The sequence below is a fragment of the Choristoneura fumiferana genome, chromosome 3 (genome assembly GCF_025370935.1).
Source record: "Choristoneura fumiferana chromosome 3, NRCan_CFum_1, whole genome shotgun sequence".
NCBI lineage: Eukaryota > Metazoa > Arthropoda > Insecta > Lepidoptera > Tortricidae > Choristoneura > Choristoneura fumiferana.
This window is the reverse complement of record NC_133474.1, coordinates 10,637,588-10,661,929: the sequence shown is the minus strand read 5'-3', so window position 1 is coordinate 10,661,929 and position 24,342 is coordinate 10,637,588. Positions and strand designations below refer to the sequence as shown.

At 41.2% G+C, this 24,342-nt stretch overlaps 2 protein-coding genes across 2 annotated transcripts; one reads left to right on the top strand and one right to left on the bottom strand.

The window, feature by feature from the left end:
- Positions 1 to 169: 169 nt before the first annotated feature.
- IntS2 (integrator complex subunit 2) lies at positions 170 to 11,629 on the top strand. Its single transcript, XM_074085558.1, has 8 exons — positions 170 to 368; positions 751 to 1,048; positions 1,599 to 1,972; positions 2,295 to 2,479; positions 2,801 to 3,149; positions 3,233 to 3,305; positions 3,722 to 3,905; positions 8,191 to 11,629. Exons 2-8 carry the CDS (start codon positions 759 to 761, stop codon positions 10,105 to 10,107), a joined length of 3,372 nt encoding a protein of 1,123 aa, XP_073941659.1. The 5' UTR covers positions 170 to 368; positions 751 to 758; the 3' UTR covers positions 10,108 to 11,629.
- On the bottom strand, positions 10,171 to 23,923 carry ida (anaphase promoting complex subunit 5 ida). The gene is made up of 14 exons (XM_074085559.1): positions 23,635 to 23,923; positions 23,244 to 23,320; positions 22,954 to 23,170; positions 22,743 to 22,876; positions 22,095 to 22,192; positions 21,708 to 21,864; positions 21,377 to 21,564; positions 19,819 to 19,965; positions 19,401 to 19,491; positions 16,701 to 16,851; positions 15,658 to 15,855; positions 14,526 to 14,960; positions 11,761 to 11,921; positions 10,171 to 10,308 (listed from the first exon to the last, which is right to left on the bottom strand). Exons 1-14 carry the CDS (start codon positions 23,762 to 23,764, stop codon positions 10,189 to 10,191), a joined length of 2,304 nt encoding a protein of 767 aa, XP_073941660.1. The 5' UTR covers positions 23,765 to 23,923; the 3' UTR covers positions 10,171 to 10,188.
- Between the last annotated feature and the right edge of the window lie 419 nt (positions 23,924 to 24,342).

Genomic DNA, 24,342 nt, shown 5'->3' with positions numbered 1-24,342 from the left:
TTTCGGCTTAAGTTCGTTTTCGGTTCAAACCACATTCGGCACATCTCTAATAAATATGCGATCGCTCGCGTCGATCTCGGGCCTAAGGTGGAACGATTAAATCGTTGCGGGCGTTTAGTGGAACGTTCCCAATTAAAAAAACTTTAAGAAAATACGGCTGCCTTCTGTCAATGTCAAATCAGGCTGTCAAGCTATCATGCATGACTGGTGGTGATATGCCATGATGCCATGAATTTATTGTTCATTTCTTTCTGTAAATTAGTGTAAATCAAACTGGTAGAGATCTAGCTATGGTAATACAAGGAATTGTCTGCTGTGCACTTCGTTTTCTGCGTCTCAAAAACAAAATAATTCGTTGTTGATAAGCGGTAAACAAAATTAAGATATTAATTTTATTGTTTATTTTTGTCTGAGACATATTTACCCTAGGTCCAAAAAGGGCATGACCCGGGACGGCAGGCTGCGAGGGGCGGTGAAGCCACCGATTGGAACTATTTTTGTCTTAAATGAAATTACGTTAATTTAACTTCATGAGGCGGAAAAGCTAACTGGCCCGGGGCGCCAAATCTCTATATAAATACGCCTCTGATTTCTTGCCTTGAATTACAGCTCACAGATTTTAAGTTAAATCAGACTGTATCTGAAGTTATCAGCAAGTTGCTTTTGTATGTACATTAGTCTTATTTCATGTTAACTTTAGATAGCACAAAATTATAATTCTTGGTGTATTTAATCAAATTAAAATTTCAGTCATCATCATGGATATAGTTTTTATGAAACCAGTACAGCCTCATGTCTTCAAGGCCTTAAAAGATTTAGACATAGAGACACTCACAAAATGTACCCCAGATGAAATCAGACCAATTATACCGTGCCTAGTACGCATGGCATTGATAACACCTTTGGATAATACAAAGTATTGTTCTGAGGCCAAAAAAGACATACTGACATTGCTATCTGGCATAGATTTGGTGAATTTCATTGTATCTTTGCTGTCTATTGAGTTTCACACCTTGGAAGTAGATGTTAAGAAAGAACAGCAAATGCGGTAAGAATCTATACCATATGCTTTATAAACTTTGCTTTTTTTTTTATTCTTCTTGATGGCAAACAAGCAAGTGGGTCTCCTGATGGTAAGAGATCACCACCGCCCATAAACATCTGCAACACAAGGGGTATTGTAGATGCGTTGCCAACCTAGAGGCCTAAGATGGGATACCTCAAGTGCCAGTAATTTCACCGGCTGTCTTACTCTCCATGCCTAAACACAACAGCGCAAGCACTGCTGCTTCATGGCAGGATTACCGAGCAAGATGGTGGTAGCAATCCGGGCGGACCTTGCACAAGGTCCTACCACCTGCAAAATATTGCTTACTAAAATATTATTTTTCTCATTACTATTTACACACAATTTTGTCTACATCCAATCCAGGCAGTTACCCTCGGTTAAGAAGTAGCCTATGTTAATCTGGGATACTGTAGCTTTCTATGAGATATTCTTTTAAATTAATTCTCTAATTCCAGAGATTATATGTTCCCCCTGTAAGTATATAAACAAAACAAAGTAATCACGCAAAACACTTATTTTAAATTTTCAGACAGAAAAATGGTTCGCAGTATACAGAATCATTTCTTATACAAAATATTGTCAATGGAATAGCAAGCGACTTTGAACAATCTGATTCAGCTAGACGAGTCCGTCTAGTTCTCTCTGAAATATTGCAAATGCAGGCACAAATTGCGGAATACAGCCAACATAAGAACACAAACATGGAGTGTTCTATCAAACCATCAGAGCTTTTTGACAATGATGTTTATTTAGAGGAGATTACAGATGTAATTTGTATTAGCCTCGCTGAGCTGCCAAACTTGCTCAACATTTGTGATATTGTGGAAGTTCTTTTGCATGTCAATAAAGGCCCAACTATAATATCATGGGTGGTTGCCAATATGCCTGATACTCTTCAAGAAGGTATAGTTCTAAATGGTTACTCTTTTGCAATAGTTTTTTGACATTTGATCTGAAGATACTTAATAGTGTTTTAACATATTTTTTTAAGGCCAGACCTTTAACTTGATGGACTAGCTTTTCATTAGGCTTTCCTTTTTTATCCTAATTAGTAAAAGATATTTAACCCTTTGACCGCCACGGTCGGTAAAACATGACAGCTGAAAAATGTACCATAGTGGCCATGTCGGCATTTCGTGGGGCATATGGAACGATTTTCAAAAAATTTAAAAGGTGACGGTGGCGGTTAATAGGTTAATAAATATATAGGAGTTTTTTTTTACAGTTGTAGAGTCTCTAGTTGCAAATACAGAGAGAGGTGAAGAAGGTGGCATTAGAGCAAAAACTCTCAGTACTCTTTGTGCTGTCTGCCCCTACATGGCAGCATCTGCAAGAGCCAAAGCTGCAGCAGCATCACGTCTGCCGGCTCTCGTGATAACCCTCACGCTGACACACCATGAGGATGACTTGGTAACAATAATATAGTTTTACTATGTATTGCATGAACATTTTAGGACCTAGTCACACTAGATGCGATCTATATCATCCAGTCTAGCCAGATCTTACATTTCTGACTCATTTGGAATCACAATTGTTTTTACCACTTCTTTCTGTCACACGGCATAAGACTAGAGTATAAAGAGATGATAATGATGTCAGCGCGTTAGACAATAGGTACAGCCTCAGATTATGCAAATGCATCCAATCCAGGTAACAAATTCCTCGTTTACATGGGAATAAATGAATTAATTTTCTTACTGGCTCACAATTTTTACCATGTTCTCTTTCCAGGTGTCATTTATGTCAGGATTACTACTTGGGTCCGACCAAACCACGCGAGCCTGGTTTGCAACATTCCTTCGTAACTCTCATAAAAGGGGCAAAGGCGATGGGCATGCTGCACTAACAAAATTACGTCAAGAGTTACTAAACAGGTTAAAAGAAGCATCTGCTGGTGTCGACGCGTCGGCATTGCTGCGTTTATACTGTGCCCTCAGAGGCATTGCAGGCATCAAATTCCAAGATGATGAAGTTGCAGGCCTTTTGAGGCTCGTCACTCAGAAACCTCCTCCCACTCCAGCCGGAGTCAGATTTGTTTCTCTGAGCCTTTGTATGATCTTAGCATGTCCTTCTTTGATGGGTATGTGATTATAATTGATTTATTAATTTTTCACTTACATGACTGACATAGTATAAAATTGTTACAAGTGTTCTCTTTTTTAGCTGCACCAGATCATGAACAGAAAGCAATTGAATGGGTACAATGGTTAGTGAAGGAAGAAGCATACTTCGAGAGGTAAATATTTATCAGAATACTACTTCACTGCATTCAATATTCTTGGTCAGTTATTGTTTACCATGTGAGTGCAAGGCCCATATGGCAATACAACATCATACTTGCTAATCCTGCCATCAAACAGCAGTGTATTTTATCTAGCGTAGAAGAGTCAGACAGATGATTAAAATTACTAGCACATGAGGTATTTATTTTTATCTTCGCTAGACTGACAACGCATCTCTAATCCTCTGACCTATGCGGTCACCACTATATTTCATTATTGCTCAATGAAACCTAAGATTTTTTTAAAGACAAAGATTTTTATTTCGCCAGACGGAATTTGAACTAGCACATCCTGTAGCTCTACGCGCAAGAGGTGCTAACCGACTAGCCGCAAATCTTAAAAATCTTAGGTTAATATGTTGTGTCTCCAGCAACTCTGGTGTGACGGCGTCGTTCGGCGAGATGCTGCTGCTGATCGCGATCCACTTCCACTCGGGGCAGCTGGCGGCGGTGGGCGAGCTAGTGTGCGCCACGCTCGGCATGCGCGTGCCCGTGCGCCCCAACGGCCTCGCACGCATCAAGCAAGCCTTCACGCAGGAGATCTTCACCGAACAGGTACAACGCGCTAATCCTTAAGACCAATTTACACCGCGAGCGGAGCGGAGTCATTAGTTTAACTTACATTAACCAACTTCATAGAGGTGTCAGTATTTTCATGCAGCCAATCGTTGTTAAACTAAGTTACTACTAATAAGTCCGCTCCGCTTGCGGTGGAAACCGGGCCTTAGGCTGGAAATACACATGCTTGTAGCTCGCACATTTTTGCACAAGCAGCTGAAGCGCGTACGTCAATCTTCATAGAAATATGACAAGCGTGCAAGCTATTTGCATGAAAATAAGCGAGCTACAGGCATTTGTACCTATTCCCGGCCTTACGTCAAATCAAGTAAAGTATTATGTTGGCTGTTCCTAGTATTAAATCGAATTTAAAAATAGAAATATTTATTCGCTCTTCGCAGAGTACATAGAACATAAATAAAATACATACACTACGAAATTCGAAAACCAAAGTTCGCACCATACCGTCCCTGTCCCTCTCACTCTCGTATTAAATAAAGCGTCAGTGAAACGGCAAGATACAAAGCTAAAAATAAAATAATAATAATTATTAAATTACTGGCATGAAAATGTATGGGATTAAATCATGATATGAGCTTGAGCAAGGGTGACTGCATTAAAGTAAAAACATAAAAGTATAAAATCTGTATCTCCAGCGAATACTTAATACAAATCAGAATAGAAAAAGCTACTTGTCTGGAGAGCAGATACCAGTTTGAAAAATAAAACTTTCCACGAAGTAGGCTACTTTCTAAAACATGATGAAAAATAATAAAAAAAAACTACTACTTTGAAAACTATATATAAATTAAAATAAATAAAAAATGAAAAAGAACTCTTTAAGTAACTTAAACTTCAACAGTCGAGACCCAGGATGACACTTTCCCCCCGGCCCGGATAATACCGGGATGGAAATACCGACCCTGTTTTTCGTGTACACGCCCATAGAAACTGACATAAGCTTCTATGGGCGTGTACACGAAAAACAGGGTCGGTATTATCCGGACCGGGAAAGAGTGTCACCCGAGACCCATTCAAAATTGTGACGAGCTCAAAAAATCCCAGTAAGTAATTTCGTGGGTGCCATTTTGAAATATTATATACTTTTACGTCTATGGGATGTATCATAAAAAATTTTTTTACTCTTTTTTTATTGTACCACTTTGTCGGCGTGACTGATATGTACAATCCATAGCTCTTAGAAAAACCTTCGGGTTTCGGGGGAAATCGGAAAGATTCGTGTAGTAGAAAATGGAAATTGTCTTTTTGACTTCGTAGCAATCCATCACGCGAAGAGTGCACTCGTTGTGTTTTTATTGATTTGTTTGTATAGAGCAGTTAAAACCACCACTTACTTATTTATTTTGTTTATTTTACGAAAAATAATTTTAATGGGGAGTCAACTTAAACAGAGCATTTCTGTAAATAGCCAATAACGGGAAATCGTTTATAATGTATATAATTTTTTTTTCTAAGAAGCAGAAACTTTCAAGAAAGGTGTAAGTATGTTAATGAGTTTGAAGACCGAGTTATAGAAGCAACGAGGATTTCGAAAACTACATTAAAAAAATATTAAACGATGCGTCGACCAAAAAATTTATTTGACATACCCAAGAGAAGTAGACACAGTATACAGCTCTATATACTTCCAAACAAAAGTAGTGTGTTAAGGCGGGGTGTTCTCTATTTAAATTAACGATCGAAGAATTCGAAAATACTGATTACTTACTGATTTTCAAAGCCATAAAATAAAATGTTTGATAGTTTACAAATTATCTATTAAATTTATGTAGTCTTATGTATAGTATTAAAACTGTGTAGTATATCTTTGTAGCGGTCCGAGGGCCACCAACGGTACTGGCTGAAAATCAGTGCTCGGGTGTTTATTATTAACGTTGAGCCAGCCAGCAGCCAGTGTCCGACTTACGACCGCAATGGCACATACTTTCCTACGTGTTGTCTATTTGTACTTAATACTATTGTTGTGTCTTGTGGTGTGAATTAATGTATTTTCTTTCTTTCTTTCTATTTTGTTTTGTTTCTATCATAACCAAAAGTCATATTGTATTAAAATTAGAAAAAGATAAATAAGCGTAATATTATTACAGTAAGGTTTATTTTGTACTGATGGTTATTATTTTCATAACTTTTTACGGTAAGTTCGAAAAGTTTTGCAAGTTGATAACAGAACAGAACCGCATATCACGATCGCTTGTCATCGTCAATACCCGAAGTATGCTTCTAAAATCCGAAGGTTTTTTTAAGAGCTCACGGAGTGTATATTCATGTCAAATTAATTACAGCTTTCTAGTACTAACGGTCTCTGAGCTTACGCGCGGACAAAGAGACAGACAGACGGACAGACATGGCGAAATTATAAGGGTTCCTAGTTGACTACGGAACCCTAAAAACAGCCATGTGGCTAACTAATTTTACTGTTTGAGCATCTGATGATAAATTACAGAGAGCGTCGAATTGCATATGTAGTGGTATTGTGTTTTCACTGGAGGCACACAATTTTTCTCTATTGGGAGGGTGCGAAGTACTAGGTGGGTGTAATGAAATCTATCACAGCGCTCATAGTGGCCAAAAGAAGAAATAATCTAGGCTCTGTCATCTGTCATGCTCATATGAATCTGTCATTAACAAAGCAACTTTAACCTACTTTAACTACCTAATTTTAGTAATAGATGTTTGTTATGATGCGAGCTTGAATTATTGAACACTGGCCCTGTTTTGTTCTTAATTCCTCTACGTCTCGGACATGTCCAGCAACAATTTTCCTTATGAAACGGTTTGTGGTTGAAATTTTATATTGAGTGATACTCACAAAACCGGTCTTCAAAATGATACTCATTTTGATCTGAAAACGATATTTAATTTCTTACTAGCGATATAAGAACAATTATATAATTTTACTATAATTCAAAGAAACCAATAAGATAGTCTTTCGTCATCTTTTCGTTTAACTAAACATGAAGTAAACAAACCCTGACATAAAGAAAATAAAACACATTTTGAATCAATTTTACTTACCTCATTTAATTTTAATGACCAAAAATGAATTCACAACCTTTTGTCCACCCAAATCACGGTATCACAGTAATTTTGTATTATAAATTAATACGTTATAGGTTTGATTTTTGTCACAATGTCGCGATGAAATTTCAAAACGTCAGAGCATCAGAGCCAAAAAAGTTGCGGACGCTAGGTAGCGCTGATGTCGTGCACAGAGCCAATAAGAAACAAATCACGAAATTGTCTCCAATGTGGGTTTCTGTGACAGGTTAGTTAGCGCTTGTATCATAAGGTCCGTTTGGTCCCTTTGAATTTTTTGTCTTGTTTGTGATTGGTTGAATCAATTTAAATGAGCCGTCCGTGAGGTCCGTTGACATTGCACGCGTTGCAGACTTACTTGGGAAAGTAAGCCTGCAACGTCAAGGGACCTCACGATACTAACGCCATCTGGCGATATTTCAACTGTCAAGACACCCCTCATTTTCAACTACATAATTCATTGTTTTTTTTTTTTATTCGATTGGATGGCAAACGAGCAAGTGGGTCTCCTGATGGTAAGAGATCACAACCGCCCATAGACACCTGCAACACCAGGGGGATTGCAGATGCGTTGCCAACCTAGAGGCCTAAGATGGGATACCTCAAGTGCCAGTAATTTCACCGGCTGTCTTACTCTCCACGCCGAAACACAACAGTGCAAGCACTGCTGCTTCACGGCAGGATTAACGAGCAAGATGGTGGTAGCAATCCGGGCGGACCTTGCACAAGGTCCTACCACCTGCAAAATATGGTGCATACTGCTAATTAACTACACCAATTTTTATGAAATAACATCAATAATATTTTAGCCAAGCGATACTAATAACGGTTTTTTCAACAATTCAAATTTGAAGAAATTTGATTTTTCGCTGGTGAGTGTAGCGCTACTGAGTCGTTAGGTATCTGAAGAAATAGCCAGTATTCTTTACTTATTCCACCAATCCATATTTTAGTCGGTCCTAGCATGTGGTTTATCTTTTTAATTGTATTAAAAGTTTAACAGCTAGGTTGAAGTGCGAAAGTGTATAGATTGAAAATAATCTCGTGTATAAATGACGAAAGGATGTTCTACGTTGGATACATTACATAATAATTACATGTCTGTATGATTATGATTATTAATCGTTTTGAGATTAATTAAGTTTTGGTTTTAAGATTTTGTAACTCGAAGTGTAGGATGAACAGATTCATATTCATCATCAATAACGTTTAATATTGATTTCAGGTTGTAACGGCACACGCTGTTAAAGTACCGGTCACCGTCAACCTCAGCAGCAACATAGCGGGATACCTTCCTGTGCATTGTATTCATCAGTTATTAAAGTCGAGAGCATTTTCCAAGCATAAAGTGCCCATCAAAAATTGGATCTACAGGCAGATCTGCAATTGCACAGCGCCTTTGCATCCTGTTATGCCAGCCCTCGTGGAGGTTTATGTGAATTCCATACTTGTCATCAATAATAAAGGCACCAATGAATACGTAAATAAACCTATAACAGAAGAGGAAATTAGAAGAGTATTCAGGAATTCAATATTTGGTGCAAACTTTGATGTCCAAAAGGAAGCTTTTCATGCTATGGAAGTCGATAGTGGCGAATCCTCAACAGAGTTCAATTTAGAAAAACCAACGTTAGCTTCTCAGTTGCTATTGATTTACTACCTCTTACTCTATGAAGATGTGAGACTGGCTAATGGAGCAACTCTCCAAGCAAATGGAAGAAAAGTGAAGAGTTATTCTGCTGCTTTCCTGTCAGAATTGCCGATAAAATATTTGCTACATCAGGCACAGAAAGATCAAATGAGCTATGGAGGTCTCTTCAGTCCACTCTTGCGGTTGCTAGCAACACACTTCCCACAGTTGTCACTTGTCGACGATTGGATGGATGACCAAGTCTTTGGTGATTATTGTCGTCATCAGACTGAAGTTTCCCTCACTGAGACCTCCATCAATGAAGCTTTTCAAAGCATTGAAGAAAATCCATATAAAACAGGAAAAATATTAAAGGCAATGCTAAGCAAAAACCCTATAGATATATGGCCATTTGCCGAGATGTTTGTCCGATATTTTAAAAGCGTCTTGGGTGATAAAGTACCACGACACATACAAGAATTGTATCGCGAGGTTTGGCTCCGCTTGAACACTGTTCTGCCGCGGTGTCTCTGGATAATGACTATCAATGCCCTGCTGGACATCAATGGGACCAAAAGCGTTACAATTACGCAAGAAAACGTATTAGTTGATCCGTTACAGGTATTACGATGCGACATAAGAGTATTTAGGTGTGGACCCATTTTAAAAATCGTACTCAGAATTTTAGAAGCCAGTTTAGCTGCCTCAAGGAGCCAACTGAGTAGACACTTATTAGATAGACCTCTAGTAGAAAAAAGTGGTCAACTTACTTCCGAAACAGAAAGAGAAGAACTAAAAAATGCTTTAGTGGCTGCTCAAGAAAGTGCAGCTCTCCAGATATTGCTAGAAGCGTGCCTTGAAACGTCGGAAGATCAATCTACGCCAGAATTGTTGTGGTCTTTGCGTGAAGTTCGAAGTATTATCTGCTCTTTTCTACATCAAGTGTTCATTTCGGAACCTTCACTGGCTAAACTCGTTCATTTCCAAGGATATCCGAGAGAACTGCTTCCAGTCACAGTTCAAGGGATACCGTCAATGCACATTTGTTTGGATTTTATTCCGGAATTGTTGAGTCAAGCATCACTTGAGAAACAAATCTTTGCCGTGGATCTCGTTTCCCACTTATCCATACAGTATGCTCTTCCAAAAGCAATGTCCATTGCAAGATTGTGCATCAATACGTTATCGACACTCCTGTCAGTTTTGCCAAGTGATTTGCGATTAGAACTGTTTCAACCAGTGCTGAAATCTCTTGCAAGAATTTGTACTGCGTTCCCGTCACTGTTGGAAGATATCACGTCTTTATTACTGCAACTGGGGAGAATATGTGAATCACAGGCGTCCCTGGGTCATTGCTGGAACGATACTCACATATTAGGGGAAGGTGCTTACGTCGCATCCGATACGCAACCTGAGAGTAAGGTTCTAGTTGCTGAAGTTCTGTGCAGAGATATCAAAGTAACTATGTCTGAGATAGTTCAAACGGCACTTTTAAATGACAAGCTGTATTGAAACGATATGAATAATAATAAGTAAGACTAGTATTTTAAACAAGAAGTAAGTAAAAAAAATATGACATCAGAAATTTATCTTTTAATACATAATAAATAAAGTATTGGTTGGTTCAACTGAATTCTGTGTTTCAAGCTGTCGGTACACCCATGCACACTGATTTCTGGCTGCGTGGTTTCCTACATCATTGTAAAGCTGAGCCTGAAAACAGAATATAATATAAAAATATTTAAAAGCAGATATTTTTAAACACTTACTCGTACATGTAACAACAGATTACGAAAATAATGTAGCAAATGTAAAAAATATACAACGTGGACAGTAAACAATGTGAGCAAGTGATACTTTATTTAGAAACCGCAATTTAGTTAATTATATAGGACACCAGTCTCTGAAGACTGAGCATACTTATAGTGATTTAACCTACGAATAAACAAGTCAGGAATTGTAACTGCGTGATAAAAATGGAAAGTGTGTCCTGCGCTAAGGTGCGCATGCGCGCCATTTAATTTTGACTGACATTTATATTGCAAGTTTAGGGGCTGTTTCACCATCCATTGATTAGTGTTAACTGGCGGTTAAATGTGATGCCGTCTCTATTTGTTTTGTTCGAATAGACGGAGACGGCATCACATTTAACCGTCGGTTAACGCTAATCAATGGATGGTGAAACAGCCCCTTAGTGAGCTTACGTCAAATTTTCGCATTTTTGATTGTGAACAGCTCTAATTTACCATGCCAAGGTATCTTATGAAGTGGTGCAGGAACGTGAGTGGGTACAAGTCAACGGCCAAGTCACACAACATTAACTATAATAATAAAGAAATCGCAGTAAGGAACCTTAGACTTGGCACGACTTTGTCTAGATTTCATTACTTTTTAGAGATAAACAAGCAGCTCCATCGAGACTTGGCTAGTTTTTTACAGAATGTTTTTGGTGGGATTTATTTTATTTATTATTATTTTAGGTAGTTGCTTGAAATATTCACAGAATACAATAATATAAAAAATATTATAAATGCTAAAGTGTGTGTTTGTATGTTTGTCCGTCTTTCACGTCGAAACGGAGCGACGGATCGACGTGATTTTTGGCATAGAGATAGTTTATGGGCCAGAGAGTGGCATAGGCTACTTTTATCCCGGGTAAATGCACAGTGCCCGAGGGAACAGCGCGCGATAACCGAATTCCACGCGGGCGAAGCCGCGGGCAAAAGCTAGTACTCTTTATATTTTTCTGACAGGTAAACTCAAATAAACCACCATTAGTGAAAGTTTTTCCTTGATTTTTGTTATAATTTTGTTTCGCGCTTTTTAGTGTGAATAATATAAGATACAATAGTTTAATGTCAACTGCTCATCACCTTTTATGAAAGATTACTTTTACCGATGCAGAGACGTTCATTATTCAAGACTCAAGAGTCCTGGTCCACCCGTTCAATTTCACCATATGCATAACGAGGAGCATAAATTCCTTAGCAACTGTGTTAAAATAATTGAAATTAAACCCGTGAAATACTTCTTATTTACTTGTCTTTATCATTAGTCCCATTTCACCAAATGATGATGTACACGAGCAAATGCACGAGTTACTACTAAATATATCCAAATTACTATAGGTTTCTGACTTATTATTTGTTCGTTGATTTAACTTACCTGCAAATACCACGTCTGTAAGAGTCGAGCTTGAGCGCCAATTTTCGAGAAATTTTTTTTTACTGATTCTAAAGTTTCACAACACGATTGTATAACTTGGAGACGAGCTTCTCCTGATGTGGGAGCTGTGGCTATTCGACACTTTGTGTACAACAGCAACGCTGAAAAAAATTACTATATACAGGTGTCCGAGAAGTCGACGATATACCGTCGACAACTGATAGGGCAACTAATTATCTCTCAGAATATGAGGTTTTAGATTTAGTAAAAACGGCTGAGTTTTTGAGATATAGTCATTTTTGTGACAATTGAAAAAAAACACCCTCAATTCAATTTTTAGCTACTAATGTAAGAATTAATGAAATCCAATAAACTATTAAACATTCCTAAAAAGTGAGGCTTTTACACGGTACTATTATTTTTGTTATGCTTAGGTAATCCTGTTTATTTGAAAAAAGACTTAAATGTCAATCGTTTTTTTTTTTCAGCACATCCCTTAAACTTGGCCCTTCCCGATGGAAAAAAAATTACTACACTAAAGTGGCATTATGCAATAAAATTACGATCATCTAATGTAGATTTTAAAATTGTATAATCACTTATTAGTTTTTCTAATAATTTAAAAGTTATTGACCTCATAATTTCTGCAATACATAGGTACCTACTGAACAAAATTTCACCACGACAACCAAATCAACGAATTCCATTTTTAAATTTGAATCGATGTAAACAGAATTCGATTATTGAACCTGGTTTCTTCTTTAATGAGGGCTATAGCGAATGAATTCGCCACTAGAGGCGCTAGTGTAGCGTGAGGTCTCCGAAATGTCAAATCTCATAGTTTTTGGGTGAGCTACGCGGGTTTATTTATAATTAGAATAATTTTGTGAATATTTTGTAATATCTGAAATTAATTATGGCAAATATGCGTCCCGGGGCAATGAATGTCTGTGTTTTGAGACAGTTTTGTCTTTCGGAAACCTTTGTCCCCCCTTATTTCCGAACAAAACGGGGACTATGTAACACTGTGGCATGCTCAATATTTTTATGGTACGGTTTTAAGGTGTATTAAATATGATTTTAATCTAAACTTTGTTTTCACGTTTTAAAAACCTCACGCAACAGTGCGCCATCTAGTGAGACAAAAAACGATAGCCCTCATTGATGCTGTTTAAATTGCAAATACTTTCCGCAACTTTTTATATTCCATATTTATTAATCAAGTGTATTTTGTTTCTATGATGTGTATTTTTTTTTCTCTTTTCTTTTTGTATTTTTTATGAGTCATGTTACTTGAAATAAATGAATATTATTATTATTATAATAGTCATAATCATAATAATCTTAGTATTTGAATGAACTGTCTGTGTTTTTAAAAATAATATTTAGTGAAGTACCTAAAAAGGTAAATAATGGATTTAAGGAGCGGCTACACCGCTGCTTAAAAACGGTGACGGTACGGAATTGCATTGACGCATCGTATGCGCACCGTTTTTACCCGAATGCCCAAAGGAGGGTTATTATTGCATGCTCTCCACACCGCTGCTTAAAATACGCAAACGGTGCACAATCGCAGTGACGTGCCGTAAACGTCTCGACTTTTGGCAGAGAGCATACGGTAAAGTCCTGACGTTTACGGCATGTCACTGCGATTCCGTCATCGTTTTTTAAGCAGCGGTGCGGCCGCTCCTTAAATCCATTATTTACCTTTTTAGGTACTTCACTAAATAATATTATTAAAAACACTGACAGTTCATTCAAATACTAAGATTATTACGATTATTATGGAATTTAAAAAGAGCGGAAAGTATTTGAAATTTACACAGCATCAATTAAAAAAAGAAACCAAATTCTTCTGTTTGCATCGTTGAAATTTAAAAATGGAATTCGTTGAATTCGTTGTCGTGGTGATTTTTTTTTCAGTAGGTACATTGAATTGCAGTAATTATGAGGTCCTTTTGCAGTTAAACAGAAACAACTTTTAAATTATTAGAAAAACTAGTAAGTGATACTTATACCATATTAGCGTATTCACTGCCACCGACGCATAGATGCGTTTTTGGAACTTCCCCCCAGTGCCGCTGTCATAATTATTTATACATTTTGAACGTACATGTGCGTCAGTGGCACCTGTGGTCAGTTAAGTCAAGTCAGGTGGCAGTAAATGCGTTAAAATCTATATTAGATGAGCGTATTTTTATTGCATAACGCCACTTTAGTGTAGTATTTTTTTTATCGCTAAGGGCCAAACTTAGGGGATGAGGCTGAAAAAAATGTAACAATTGGCGTTTAAGTCCTTTTTCAAATAAACAGGATTACCAAAGCATAAAAAAAATGAAACGTGTAAAAGTCTTACTTTTTAGGAATGTTTAACAGTTTATTAGATTTCATTAATTCTTACATTTGTAGATGTGGCACTAAAAAAATGGAGATGAGGGAGATTTTTTCGATTTTCACAAAAATGACGATATCTCAAAAACTAAGCCATTTTTACTAAACCTAAAAGCTCACATGCTGAGAGCTGATAATTAGCTGCCCTATCAGCGGTATATCGTCGACTTCTGGGACACCCTATAGAGTGCTTAAGGAATTTAAAATTTTACTTATTAATTGAAGAAAAACAGCTATACAACAATATGGTTGTGAAAATAGCGACACAGAGCCAATTACGGGATCTCACAAATAGTTAGTCACAAAATCAAACTACATGATGATATTTAAAATATGCATAAATGTATCACCTTGAGTGAGATGGCTGTACTTACCTCTAGCCATGTCATAAGCACTTCCATGAGCCATTATTGATGGCAACACTTTCCTGACCAGAATGAGTGCATTTTTTCCGCATCCCATATTAAGTTGAACGTTGGCTATGTGCATCTCAGCTGTAGCAGCTAAATAATGCAAATGATATTTTTTGGCTAGAGACAATGCCTCATTTAGTAGCATTATATTCGTCGACTGCATGCTACTAAAAGTGTGCTGAACTTGGGACATCAAAATCATAGCCTTTAACCTCAAAGATACAAAATGTAGACTATCATCTTCAGTCTTGCAGTAATCCAATATATCGTGGAGAGATTCCAGCGCTTCCGTCGCGTCTCCTTTCAAGTAAAACATCTCCGCTTTTAACAGCTGACTTTGCCATCTGTTGTATGAAGCCAGCTGTTGTATACTTTGTTCTGCTTCTTCCCATTTTCCTTTAAAAAAAAGTTTATTCAGCTAAAGATTTTACAAAAATAGGTATATTATCGACAGTGAATATCTGTTTTTTTTTTCATAAATAATGATGTTAGCAAATTTTATTCAAAGGAGATTATTTTACCAAAAAAAAAGTAATGCCACATTCATGGTTTTTTCGGATTATGGCGGCTCGGTCAGTGGGTTCTATTCTATGTGGTATTTTAATGAAAAAAACCGACCAAGAGCGTGTCGGACACGCCCGAAATAGGGTTCCGTATCCATTACGTAAAATGATTTTAATGAAAATTTGCACTTTAAGGTTGAATATTTTGCAAACATATCACTGAATCGAAAAATCGTTTTAGCAACCCCCTAATGAAGACCTTTCCAACGATACCCCACACTACAAGGTTGGATGAAAAAAAAAACAAATCACCCCCACTTACGGCAGGTACTCTAAAAAAATTCTTTGAATTTTAAATTGTACTATTTTGTCGGCATAGCTTACATATATATTCGTGCAAAATTACAGCTTTCTGGCATTGATAGTCCCTGAGCAAAGCCGCGGACGGACAGACAGACAGACATGGCGAAACTAAAAAAACATCTAATCGTGGCCATAACGTGCCATAATGGTAGGTAGGTATATTCGATGATAATTGACGTGCCCAAATTGGTTCGTCGCATGCCCTTCGTTGGTTATGGTATAGTTACCAGCGAGTAAGGCTGCGTGCGCGCGCTCGCGGGCGGCGACGGCGAGCACGGGCGCGGGCGCGGGCGCGGGCGCGTGCGCGGCGAGCGCGGCTGCCAGCGCGGCGTCCCCGCGCCACGCGGCGGCGCACAGCGCGCCAGCCGTCGCTGACGCGCTCGCCATCGTGTTGTGCCACACACTGCCATTACCGATATTGCATTCTGCATATAACGCGGACTGTTAATAAATAGGAATTCGCTTTCGGCGTCTGCATTTCCGGATAGTACAATTTAGGACTATCCAAGGCCAGAGAGAATAAATAGGCTGTTACTGCACCAGTGAGTCTTCTTCTTCCATCTCCAGCCTCATCGGACCTACCCTCAGGTGAGGTTCACTGGTCGGTTTTAAATAAATAATAATATGACAAAACATTCTCAGAACCCAGGGGCATAGATATGTTTTCCTACTAAGTAATATTATCTCTGTGTACCTTTTTTCTGTATCGCTTACTATTTCTGGTGTACAATAAAGAGTCACTGTATATATAGTATTGTATTATCAACTTGACAGTTATAAGTGGCCGCATTTGGTTAAAATTCAGTATGCAGATTGCTGGATCTCAGGAATAACACATTACTTTTTATTTCTACGAAGAATTCTTGTCACTGCTCCGCGGAAATTGTACCTCCCATTTTCCAGGATAAAATAATTAATAATTATCTTATGTCTCAAACTATCCCTAAACCAAATTTCATCTAAATCGTTTCAGTGGTAAGAAACTGACAGAAAGTTACTTTCGCATTTATAATTTTAGTATAGTGTATGGATTGACAGATTCCTACGGTACAAAATTGTGTAAATTCACGAAATTTCAAGTATTTCAACCGCTAAGCGCTAACTCTAGAAACATGAATTTTGCATGGGTGTTTTTAATGCAACGTAAATGAAGATTTCTGGGACAAATAAAATCCCTGAATTTCAATTCTGTCAGTTCAGCGGCAGATACTTAAACACGATTGTTTTCGCACGTTGTTTTGGCTAGTAAAATGTCTTCGTCCGTTCTTACTTGTGTTTAGATTTAACAGCAGCTGGCAGGCCACGGACGCCATTTCGGTCTTGCCGTAGAGCGACCAAAGCGCGGCCGTGTTGGCGAGCCCGGCCATAGTAAGGTCTGTCATGGCGTGCAGGTAGTTGATGGAGTCGCCTTTGGTTATGATCTGCAATAATACGTAAAATCTATAGTAATAGTAGATGATTGTCGTGGCCTGGAAGTATGTAGGCAATTGCTGGCTGAGTATGAGAATATATATATACCTACGAAGCCAGTAATTTCTATTCCAGTCGAGACTAATATAAAACTTTTCTCAAAAATGGTGAAGGAAAAAACTAAATTAAAATAAACCTTTTCTCAACAAAATATATGACATTTAATATTATTTTCATCTCTCCTGTTCGGAAAGTTTAATTTTCATGGGTAGAAAATAGCGTTTTCATCTCTAGGGTAGAAAGCATTTTTTTTTTCGGTTAGCCACGGAGTTGAAGATAATTGAGTTACGTCAATGACACTTTTTTTTCACATTTCGGCATGGCCATCTAGATGCACGTCGTGCGTGACCAAGGAGATTATACATATACAAACACTGGAGGTTGAACGCCGAACATCCGTTTGAAACAAGAAATTTGACTTTTATTACATCACGAACATATTCCATCTCTTTCTTTAGCTAGGTTAAGAAAGAGATTGAAGTCATTCGTGAAATGTGAAAGAAAGAGATAGAATATATAAATAAGTAATAAAGGTCTATCTTCTTAGTTCGGCGTTCAACCTCCAGTTTTGTATATAAGCTAGTGGGCAAGTGGCCAGTCTAAAAGGTACCGTTGGAGGTTGGATACAAGTAAATTCAATTTATTATTATTCTCATTTTTTGTAGTATTTTACTTTCCTCACAGTCGAAATGAAAAGTAGTGTCTAACTCGGGTGAAATTACCCATTTCCCCTCGAACTATTGGCGCTCTCACTCGACTGAAATGGGTCACTTTCCACCCTTGGTTATCAATCTACTATGAAAACAGCAGGTGTATTTTTCCACCGAAAACACCACAAGCTGTTTCAGATCCAATAAAAAAGTCTGGAGTTCCAACAACACCACAATCACCGTCATTGCAGCAACAGCAGCGCGGCACGGCGCACGCGCCCGCCCGCCAGCGCGCACCACGCGCCGTGAGGTGCGCGGCACGTACCTGGAACACGTCGGCCGGCTTGGCGCTGTTGACGGCGGCGTGCTGCGCCATGAGCTGCGCGGCGGCGGCGGCGGGGCGCGGCGCGCGCGGCACGCGCAGCAGCAGCGCGGCACGGCGCGCGCGCCCGCCCGCCAGCGCGCACCACGCGCCGTGAGGTGCGCGGCACGTACCTGGAACACGTCGGCCGGCTTGGCGCTGTTGACGGCGGCGTGCTGCGCCATGAGCTGCGCGGCGGCGGCGGCGGGCGCGGCGCGCGCGGCACGCGCAGCAGCAGCGCGGCACGGCGCGCGCGCCCGCCCGCCAGCGCGCACCACGCGCCGTGAGGTGCGCGGCACGTACCTGGAACACGTCGGCCGGCTTGGCGCTGTTGACGGCGGCGTGCTGCGCCATGAGCTGCGCGGCGGCGGCGGCGGGGCGCGGCGCGCGCGGCACGCGCAGCAGCAGCGCGGCACGGCGCGCGCGCCCGCCCGCCAGCGCGCACCACGCGCCGTGAGGTGCGCGGCACGTACCTGGAACACGTCGGCCGGCTTGGCGCTGTTGACGGCGGCGTGCTGCGCCATGAGCTGCGCGGCGGCGGCGGCGGGGCGCGGCGCGCGCGGCACGCGCAGCAGCAGCGCGGCACGGCGCGCGCGCCCGCCCGCCAGCGCGCACCACGCGCCGTGAGGTGCGCGGCACGTACCTGGAACACGTCGGCCGGCTTGGCGCTGTTGACGGCGGCGTGCTGCGCCATGAGCTGCGCGGCGGCGGCGGCGGGGCGCGGCGCGCGCGGCACGCGCAGCAGCAGCGCGGCACGGCGCGCGCGCCCGCCCGCCAGCGCGCACCACGCGCCGTGAGGTGCGCGGCACGTACCTGGAACACGTCGGCCGGCTTGGCGCTGTTGACGGCGGCGTGCTGCGCCATGAGCTGCGCGGCGGCGGCGGCGGGGCGCGGCGCGCGCGGCACGCGCAGCAGCAGCGCGGCACGGCGCGCGCGCCCGCCCGCCAGCGCGCACCACGCGCCGTGAGGTGCGCGGCACGTACCTGGAACACGTCGGCCGGCTTGGCGCTGTTGACGGCGGCGTGCTGCGCCATGAGCTGCGCGGCGGCGGCGGGGCGCGGCGCGCGCGGCACGCGCAGCAGCAGCGCGGCACGGCGCGCGCGCCCGCCCGCCAGCGCGCACCACGCGCCGTGAGGTGCGCGGCACGTACCTGGAACACGTCGGCCGGCTTGGCGCTGTTGACGGCGGCGTGCTGCGCCATGAGCTGCGCGGCGGCGGCGGCGGGGCGCGGCGCGCGCGGCACGCGCAGCAGCAGCGCGGCACGGCGCGCGCGCCCGCCCGCCAGCGCGCACCACGCGCCGTGAGGTGCGCGGCACGTACCTGGAACACGTCGGCGGCTTGGCGCTGTTGACGGCGGCGTGCTGCGCCATGAGCTGCGCGGCGGCGGCGGCGGGGCGCGGCGCGCGCGGCACGCGCAGCAGCAGCGCGGCACGGCGCGCGCGCCCGCCCGCCAGCGCGCACCACGCGCCGTGAGGTGCGCGGCACGTACCTGGAACACGTCGGCCGGCTTGGCGCTGTTGACGGCGGCGTGCTGCGCCATGAGCTGCGCGGCGGCGGCGGCGGGGCGCGGCGCGCGCGGCACGCGCAGCAGCAGCGCGGCACGGCGCGCGCGCCCGCCCGCCAGCGCGCACCACGCGCCGTGAGGTGCGCGGCACGTACCTGGAACACGTCGGCCGGCTTGGCGCTGTTGACGGCGGCGTGCTGCGCCATGAGCTGCGCGGCGGCGGCGGCGGGCGCGGCGCGCGCGGCACGCGCAGCAGCAGCGCGGCACGGCGCGCGCGCCCGCCCGCCAGCGCGCACCACGCGCCGTGAGGTGCGCGGCACGTACCTGGAACACGTCGGCCGGCTTGGCGCTGTTGACGGCGGCGTGCTGCGCCATGAGCTGCGCGGCGGCGGCGGCGGGCGCGGCGCGCGGCACGCGCAGCAGCAGCGCGGCACGGCGCGCGCGCCCGCCTGCCAGCGCGCCCCACGCCGCCGCGTGCGCCAGGCACGCGCCGTCGCCCGCCTCCTGCGCCGTCGCCAGCGCCTCGCGAACGCTCTCCATCGCCAGGGAACTGAGCATTCGACGGCAACAACACGATAATTGAGAACTTCTGAATTTGCCATGTCTTATATGTTTATTATTATCAAAATATAGATACACAGACATATTTAGCGAAGAGAAAACTTAAATCGGTTGAAAATTGGAATATCAAGATTTTTCAATGATTTTTTGAAAATACATATCTCTCTTTCTCAAACGGTTTTCTCTATGTAGCAAGTAAGGCGCTACTTGCGTGTGACGTCACATGCAAGCTTGTCTTTCTCTGTCTAATCTTGAATTTTAAACCTTTATAACTTTGTTATTTGTAAAGGTAGCTTATAAATTGTTTCTCTATTCGATAACGGGCATTGTGAAGTTTTAGTTTCTAAAACATATAAAAAATTGACAAATACCTACCGTATTACGATTGACTTACGCCTATGCCCGACCCTGGTCCGCGGACCGTCGGTGGTCCACTAAAGGAACATAAGGTGCGCGATAGTAGGTACATTGTGTCTTAAGGGCGGTAAATGAGGAATTATACGAACGAGTCTATTAGATAGAAGCCCGAAGTCGAAGACAGAACTTTAATGAGTACTTGGTATCGCTCGTGCGACATACAATATTTTTCATCACATTTGCGAGTAAAATTGTATACCTACTTGTAAAAAAAAATATACAAAAATTGCCGATACCGCTGGTTGCGCCCGCGGGCCGCGGGCAGCGCCAGCACCCCGCCGCCCCTCCCCCTCACGCAGCTGCCTGACGTGCGTGCGCGAGGTCCTCCTGCATGCAGGTCATCCAACAGTAGCGCACGCAGCATCATGACAAGAACAAAAGGTCGAGGGTTTTAATTGGGGGTTTGCAACCAAGGTAGCCTGGATCCTGGATGTCACGGTCACGACACTATTTACGAGCAAGTGTGATGAAATAGTAGATTGTTCAACTAGAGCATTAAACGAGCCATTTTACCCGAGACGTTCATATGCCACCCAAACCGGTAAGGCGACGGTGGATAGACACGTCGAGGGGAAAATGGGTTTAATGCTCAAGTTTTAGACTCTGCTTTTCACTTCAATTGAGAGGAAATTTATTAGCAACAGTGGAAACAATAATTGTTCACTTCATAGGTACTTCTTGTTTTTCATGTATTGCTATTAAATATCAATATAAATTTTTAGTTTTATTTATTTATTTTTATTTATTTGATTGATTTTTAGTTTTACATAAAATAAAAATTATTATAAAAATGTATTGAAACTTTTTTGTTTGTTCTTGTAATTTTTCTGCTTTGGTGTATAATTTCGGGTCAAATGACAGTAAATCGAATCAATAACTTTGTTACTTTGCTTGCGATCACACATTCTCGATGGCGTCTGTGGGACACCATGTAGATACCTACCCCGATTAATTATATACCTACAAATTGAAATGAGTCTTACTTGTGACCAAACTTGGTGTGCATGGCAGCTCTGTTGAGAGCTGCATAACGGAAGCTTTTGTTTCTATCATTGCAGCCGCTGCTGTTCCCAGATACGCTGAATACCGCACGGTCAAAGCAATTGTAGAGGGAGTCTTGCGCGCCGCAAAATTCTTTCATGCGTATACAGTTCAGGAAACTAAGAAAATGCTGAAATGTTTATTGTGTATTAAATAATCGTAATAAAGTACCTACAGTGCAGTAATTATTTTGTTTTGTGTCAGTCTTTCTTTTATTATTACACATTACATTTATATTGAAAGATAAATAATTAGAACTATAAACTTATTTACAATGTCAGAATATTCTGGTATGTCACTCATAATTCTATTAATTGTCTTTTGTAACTGGCGCGGAGACAACGCCCTATCTTCATTCACTTGTAACAGATTAGCTTGCTGAGCTGTAAACAGCTCTGCCTGTTTTCTTGACCATTGGCATTCTTCAAAACTACTGAAAAAAAATAATATTGATTATTGTGCTAAATTTGTGATTCATGGAACAAACTACTTCATTAATGAGAACAAGCAACAAAATTAATACACACAATGCCAAACACAAAAGCCGAACATGAAAGTGTTTGCTGCAATTCAGCTCAGTGATTAGAAAAAGGTGAAATAGTTCGAATTTCAAAATTAATTGAATTAAAACAAATGGTAATTAATTTAATTGTCACATACTTGTCTCTATCTATAATATTCATTCTTGATGACAGCTCAGAAAGCTTAATCTCTTCTTGTGATGTCGAGGCAACTTGAGGTTCCATGTTGTTGAGTTTCTGTAGCATAAGATAAAGAGAATCCTTGAGACTGAAAGAGTATCAATGTCATGCATGCCTACTTAATTCAGTATTTGACATAAAGGATCATATTAACCTCGTAAGTCCGCATGTACTTCACAAAGTACAAATCAATTGTAAGAATAACTGCCAAATGTATTTGTTGAAGTAAAGATTTTTCAATGAAAAAGGGACTTTAAATTTATTTATGTTAGTCATTTCGAAAATCACAAAACTTAGAATTCTCAGCTCAGTCTGTAGAACTATGCATGATAAAAAAAATTAGGACTTATGAGGTTAATGCTCAATATCAAAAATTCTTAGCTTAGTAAACCCATTTCAAAAATTGTTCATTCATTATTGTAAAAAAGTAAAGAAAGAAACATTATTGCCAAATGTGGAGAGCATGTAGTTAGGGGCCAAAAAGAGTTGTTTAAAAGTCAGAAATAGTGAAAACTACAATTAATACTGTAGTTTGTGAAACAGAAAAAAGATATCCACACAAAGCAATAAATTACCCAATTGTACTGTCAGGACTTTGTCTACATACCTCTTTACTCAATGATCTCATCATCAAGCCAGGTCTACCTCTCTGATAGTAAAGGCAAAATGACTTGTACAAAGACACAACTTGGACAAAAGTAAGCTTATCTAAATGAAGCATAATTCTTCTTAAATAAAAGCCTGCAAATTTAAAGACTGCTTTATGAGTATCAATATGACCACCATAACATATTTGTAGCTACAAATATACAGCTCACCTAAAACACTGCATCTTGTTATAACGCAAGAATTTATTTCATTTTGCTCAATCATTAGTTTGTCTATAGTTGATGTGACACAGTCCATAAGAGCACTGATGCCATTGATGTAGATATTTTGCAATCTGACACAAAAGTTTTGTAAATGAACACTCAATAAGTTATAACGCCCATTAGTGAGTAGTGCTTCCAATTCTTTGAATTCCATGTCAGGACACTAAAAAAAAATGCTGGTTAAGTGTTTCCAACGGCTAACAGCATTGTTAAATTAATAATTGCCAAAAACCAACCTGAATAAGTTTCAGTGCTAATATACAGAAGTCTTTTCTGTACTTAGGAGCCATAGTACAATCAATCATTTCTTTAGCTGAAAATTTAAGCAAAAATATATAAGTATAATAAGCACATTTGGGGAAGATAGGATGCAGTTTTATTTTTAATCTGATAAAGTATTCCTTAATCTCATAAAAAAATATTTGATACCATCGGCCCCTTGGTCAACGCTATATATCTCAAGTAGAAGTTCATAGTGAATGAAGATCATAAATTTTAGTAGTGCATAAGGAAATTCGTTTCTGTCGTATGTTGTTGTTATAATACGAAGAATTGAAGTCTTCATACATTATCCATAATTCTATTTATGCGAAACTATACTAAAACTAATATTAAGAATTATTTTACCTTCAATTTTAAGTAAACCATATTCTCGTATAAAAGCAACAACAGCAATCTTATGAGGAGTTATGTTTTCGGCACTGCCTTTAACATTTATAAATTTCATGAGGTCTAAATTTTCACTACCGGTCTCCATAATTTAACAGATATCAGTATTCTTGAAATCAAACAATTCCAAGCAAAATCACAAAAAAAACATCTCAATCAAATTCGCAGGAACAGCAAATTTGTTTGAGTTTTGTTGACTTGACTGACCAGTGTTGCCAACTCCTAGAAGTTCAAGTCACTAGACTCAAAATCAAACAAAAGTCACTAGAAAGGCGCTAAAATTAATTTCACCCGCGGGGCTACTACAAAATTCGAATTTCGTATCGTGCCGTTCTTCTCACTCTCGTATTAAATAACATTTGCGTCAGCGCAGCGGGACGGCAAGATACGAAGTTCAAATTCTGTACTTCGTAGTATAGGGCCAGAGAGGCTACTACGAAACTCGAAAATCGAAGTTCACATCGCAACGGTCCTTTCACTAGCGTATTAAATGACATAAGCATCAGTGGCACGGCAACGGCAACATACGAAGTTCGAGTTTTTTTTTTTGTTTTAATTCGTAAGTACTGCAAAAGTCGCTAAGACTTAAACAAAAGTCGCCAATTCTAGCGACAAACCCGCTAAATTGGCAACACTGTGACTGACTTTGACACTGACAGCAAGGCT

What these genes read in the sequence shown, in the direction of transcription:
- ida (XM_074085559.1), bottom strand. Translation starts at nt 23,764, where the DNA reads ATGGAGACCGGTAGTGAAAATTTAGACCTCATGAAATTTATAAATGTT. An exon ending in TGGTTTACTTAAAATTGAAG is followed by an intron (nt 23,321 to 23,634) that starts GTAAAATAATTC and finishes TTAAATTTTCAG; the next exon opens with CTAAAGAAATGATTGATTGT. An exon ending in GCTGTTAAATCTAAACACAA is followed by an intron (nt 15,856 to 16,700) that starts GTAAGAACGGAC and finishes CGTTATATGCAG; the next exon opens with AATGCAATATCGGTAATGGC.
- IntS2 (XM_074085558.1), top strand. Translation starts at nt 759, where the DNA reads ATGGATATAGTTTTTATGAAACCAGTACAGCCTCATGTCTTCAAGGCC. An exon ending in GCCTGATACTCTTCAAGAAG is followed by an intron (nt 1,973 to 2,294) that starts GTATAGTTCTAA and finishes TTTTTTTTACAG; the next exon opens with TTGTAGAGTCTCTAGTTGCA. An exon ending in CACACCATGAGGATGACTTG is followed by an intron (nt 2,480 to 2,800) that starts GTAACAATAATA and finishes TTCTCTTTCCAG; the next exon opens with GTGTCATTTATGTCAGGATT.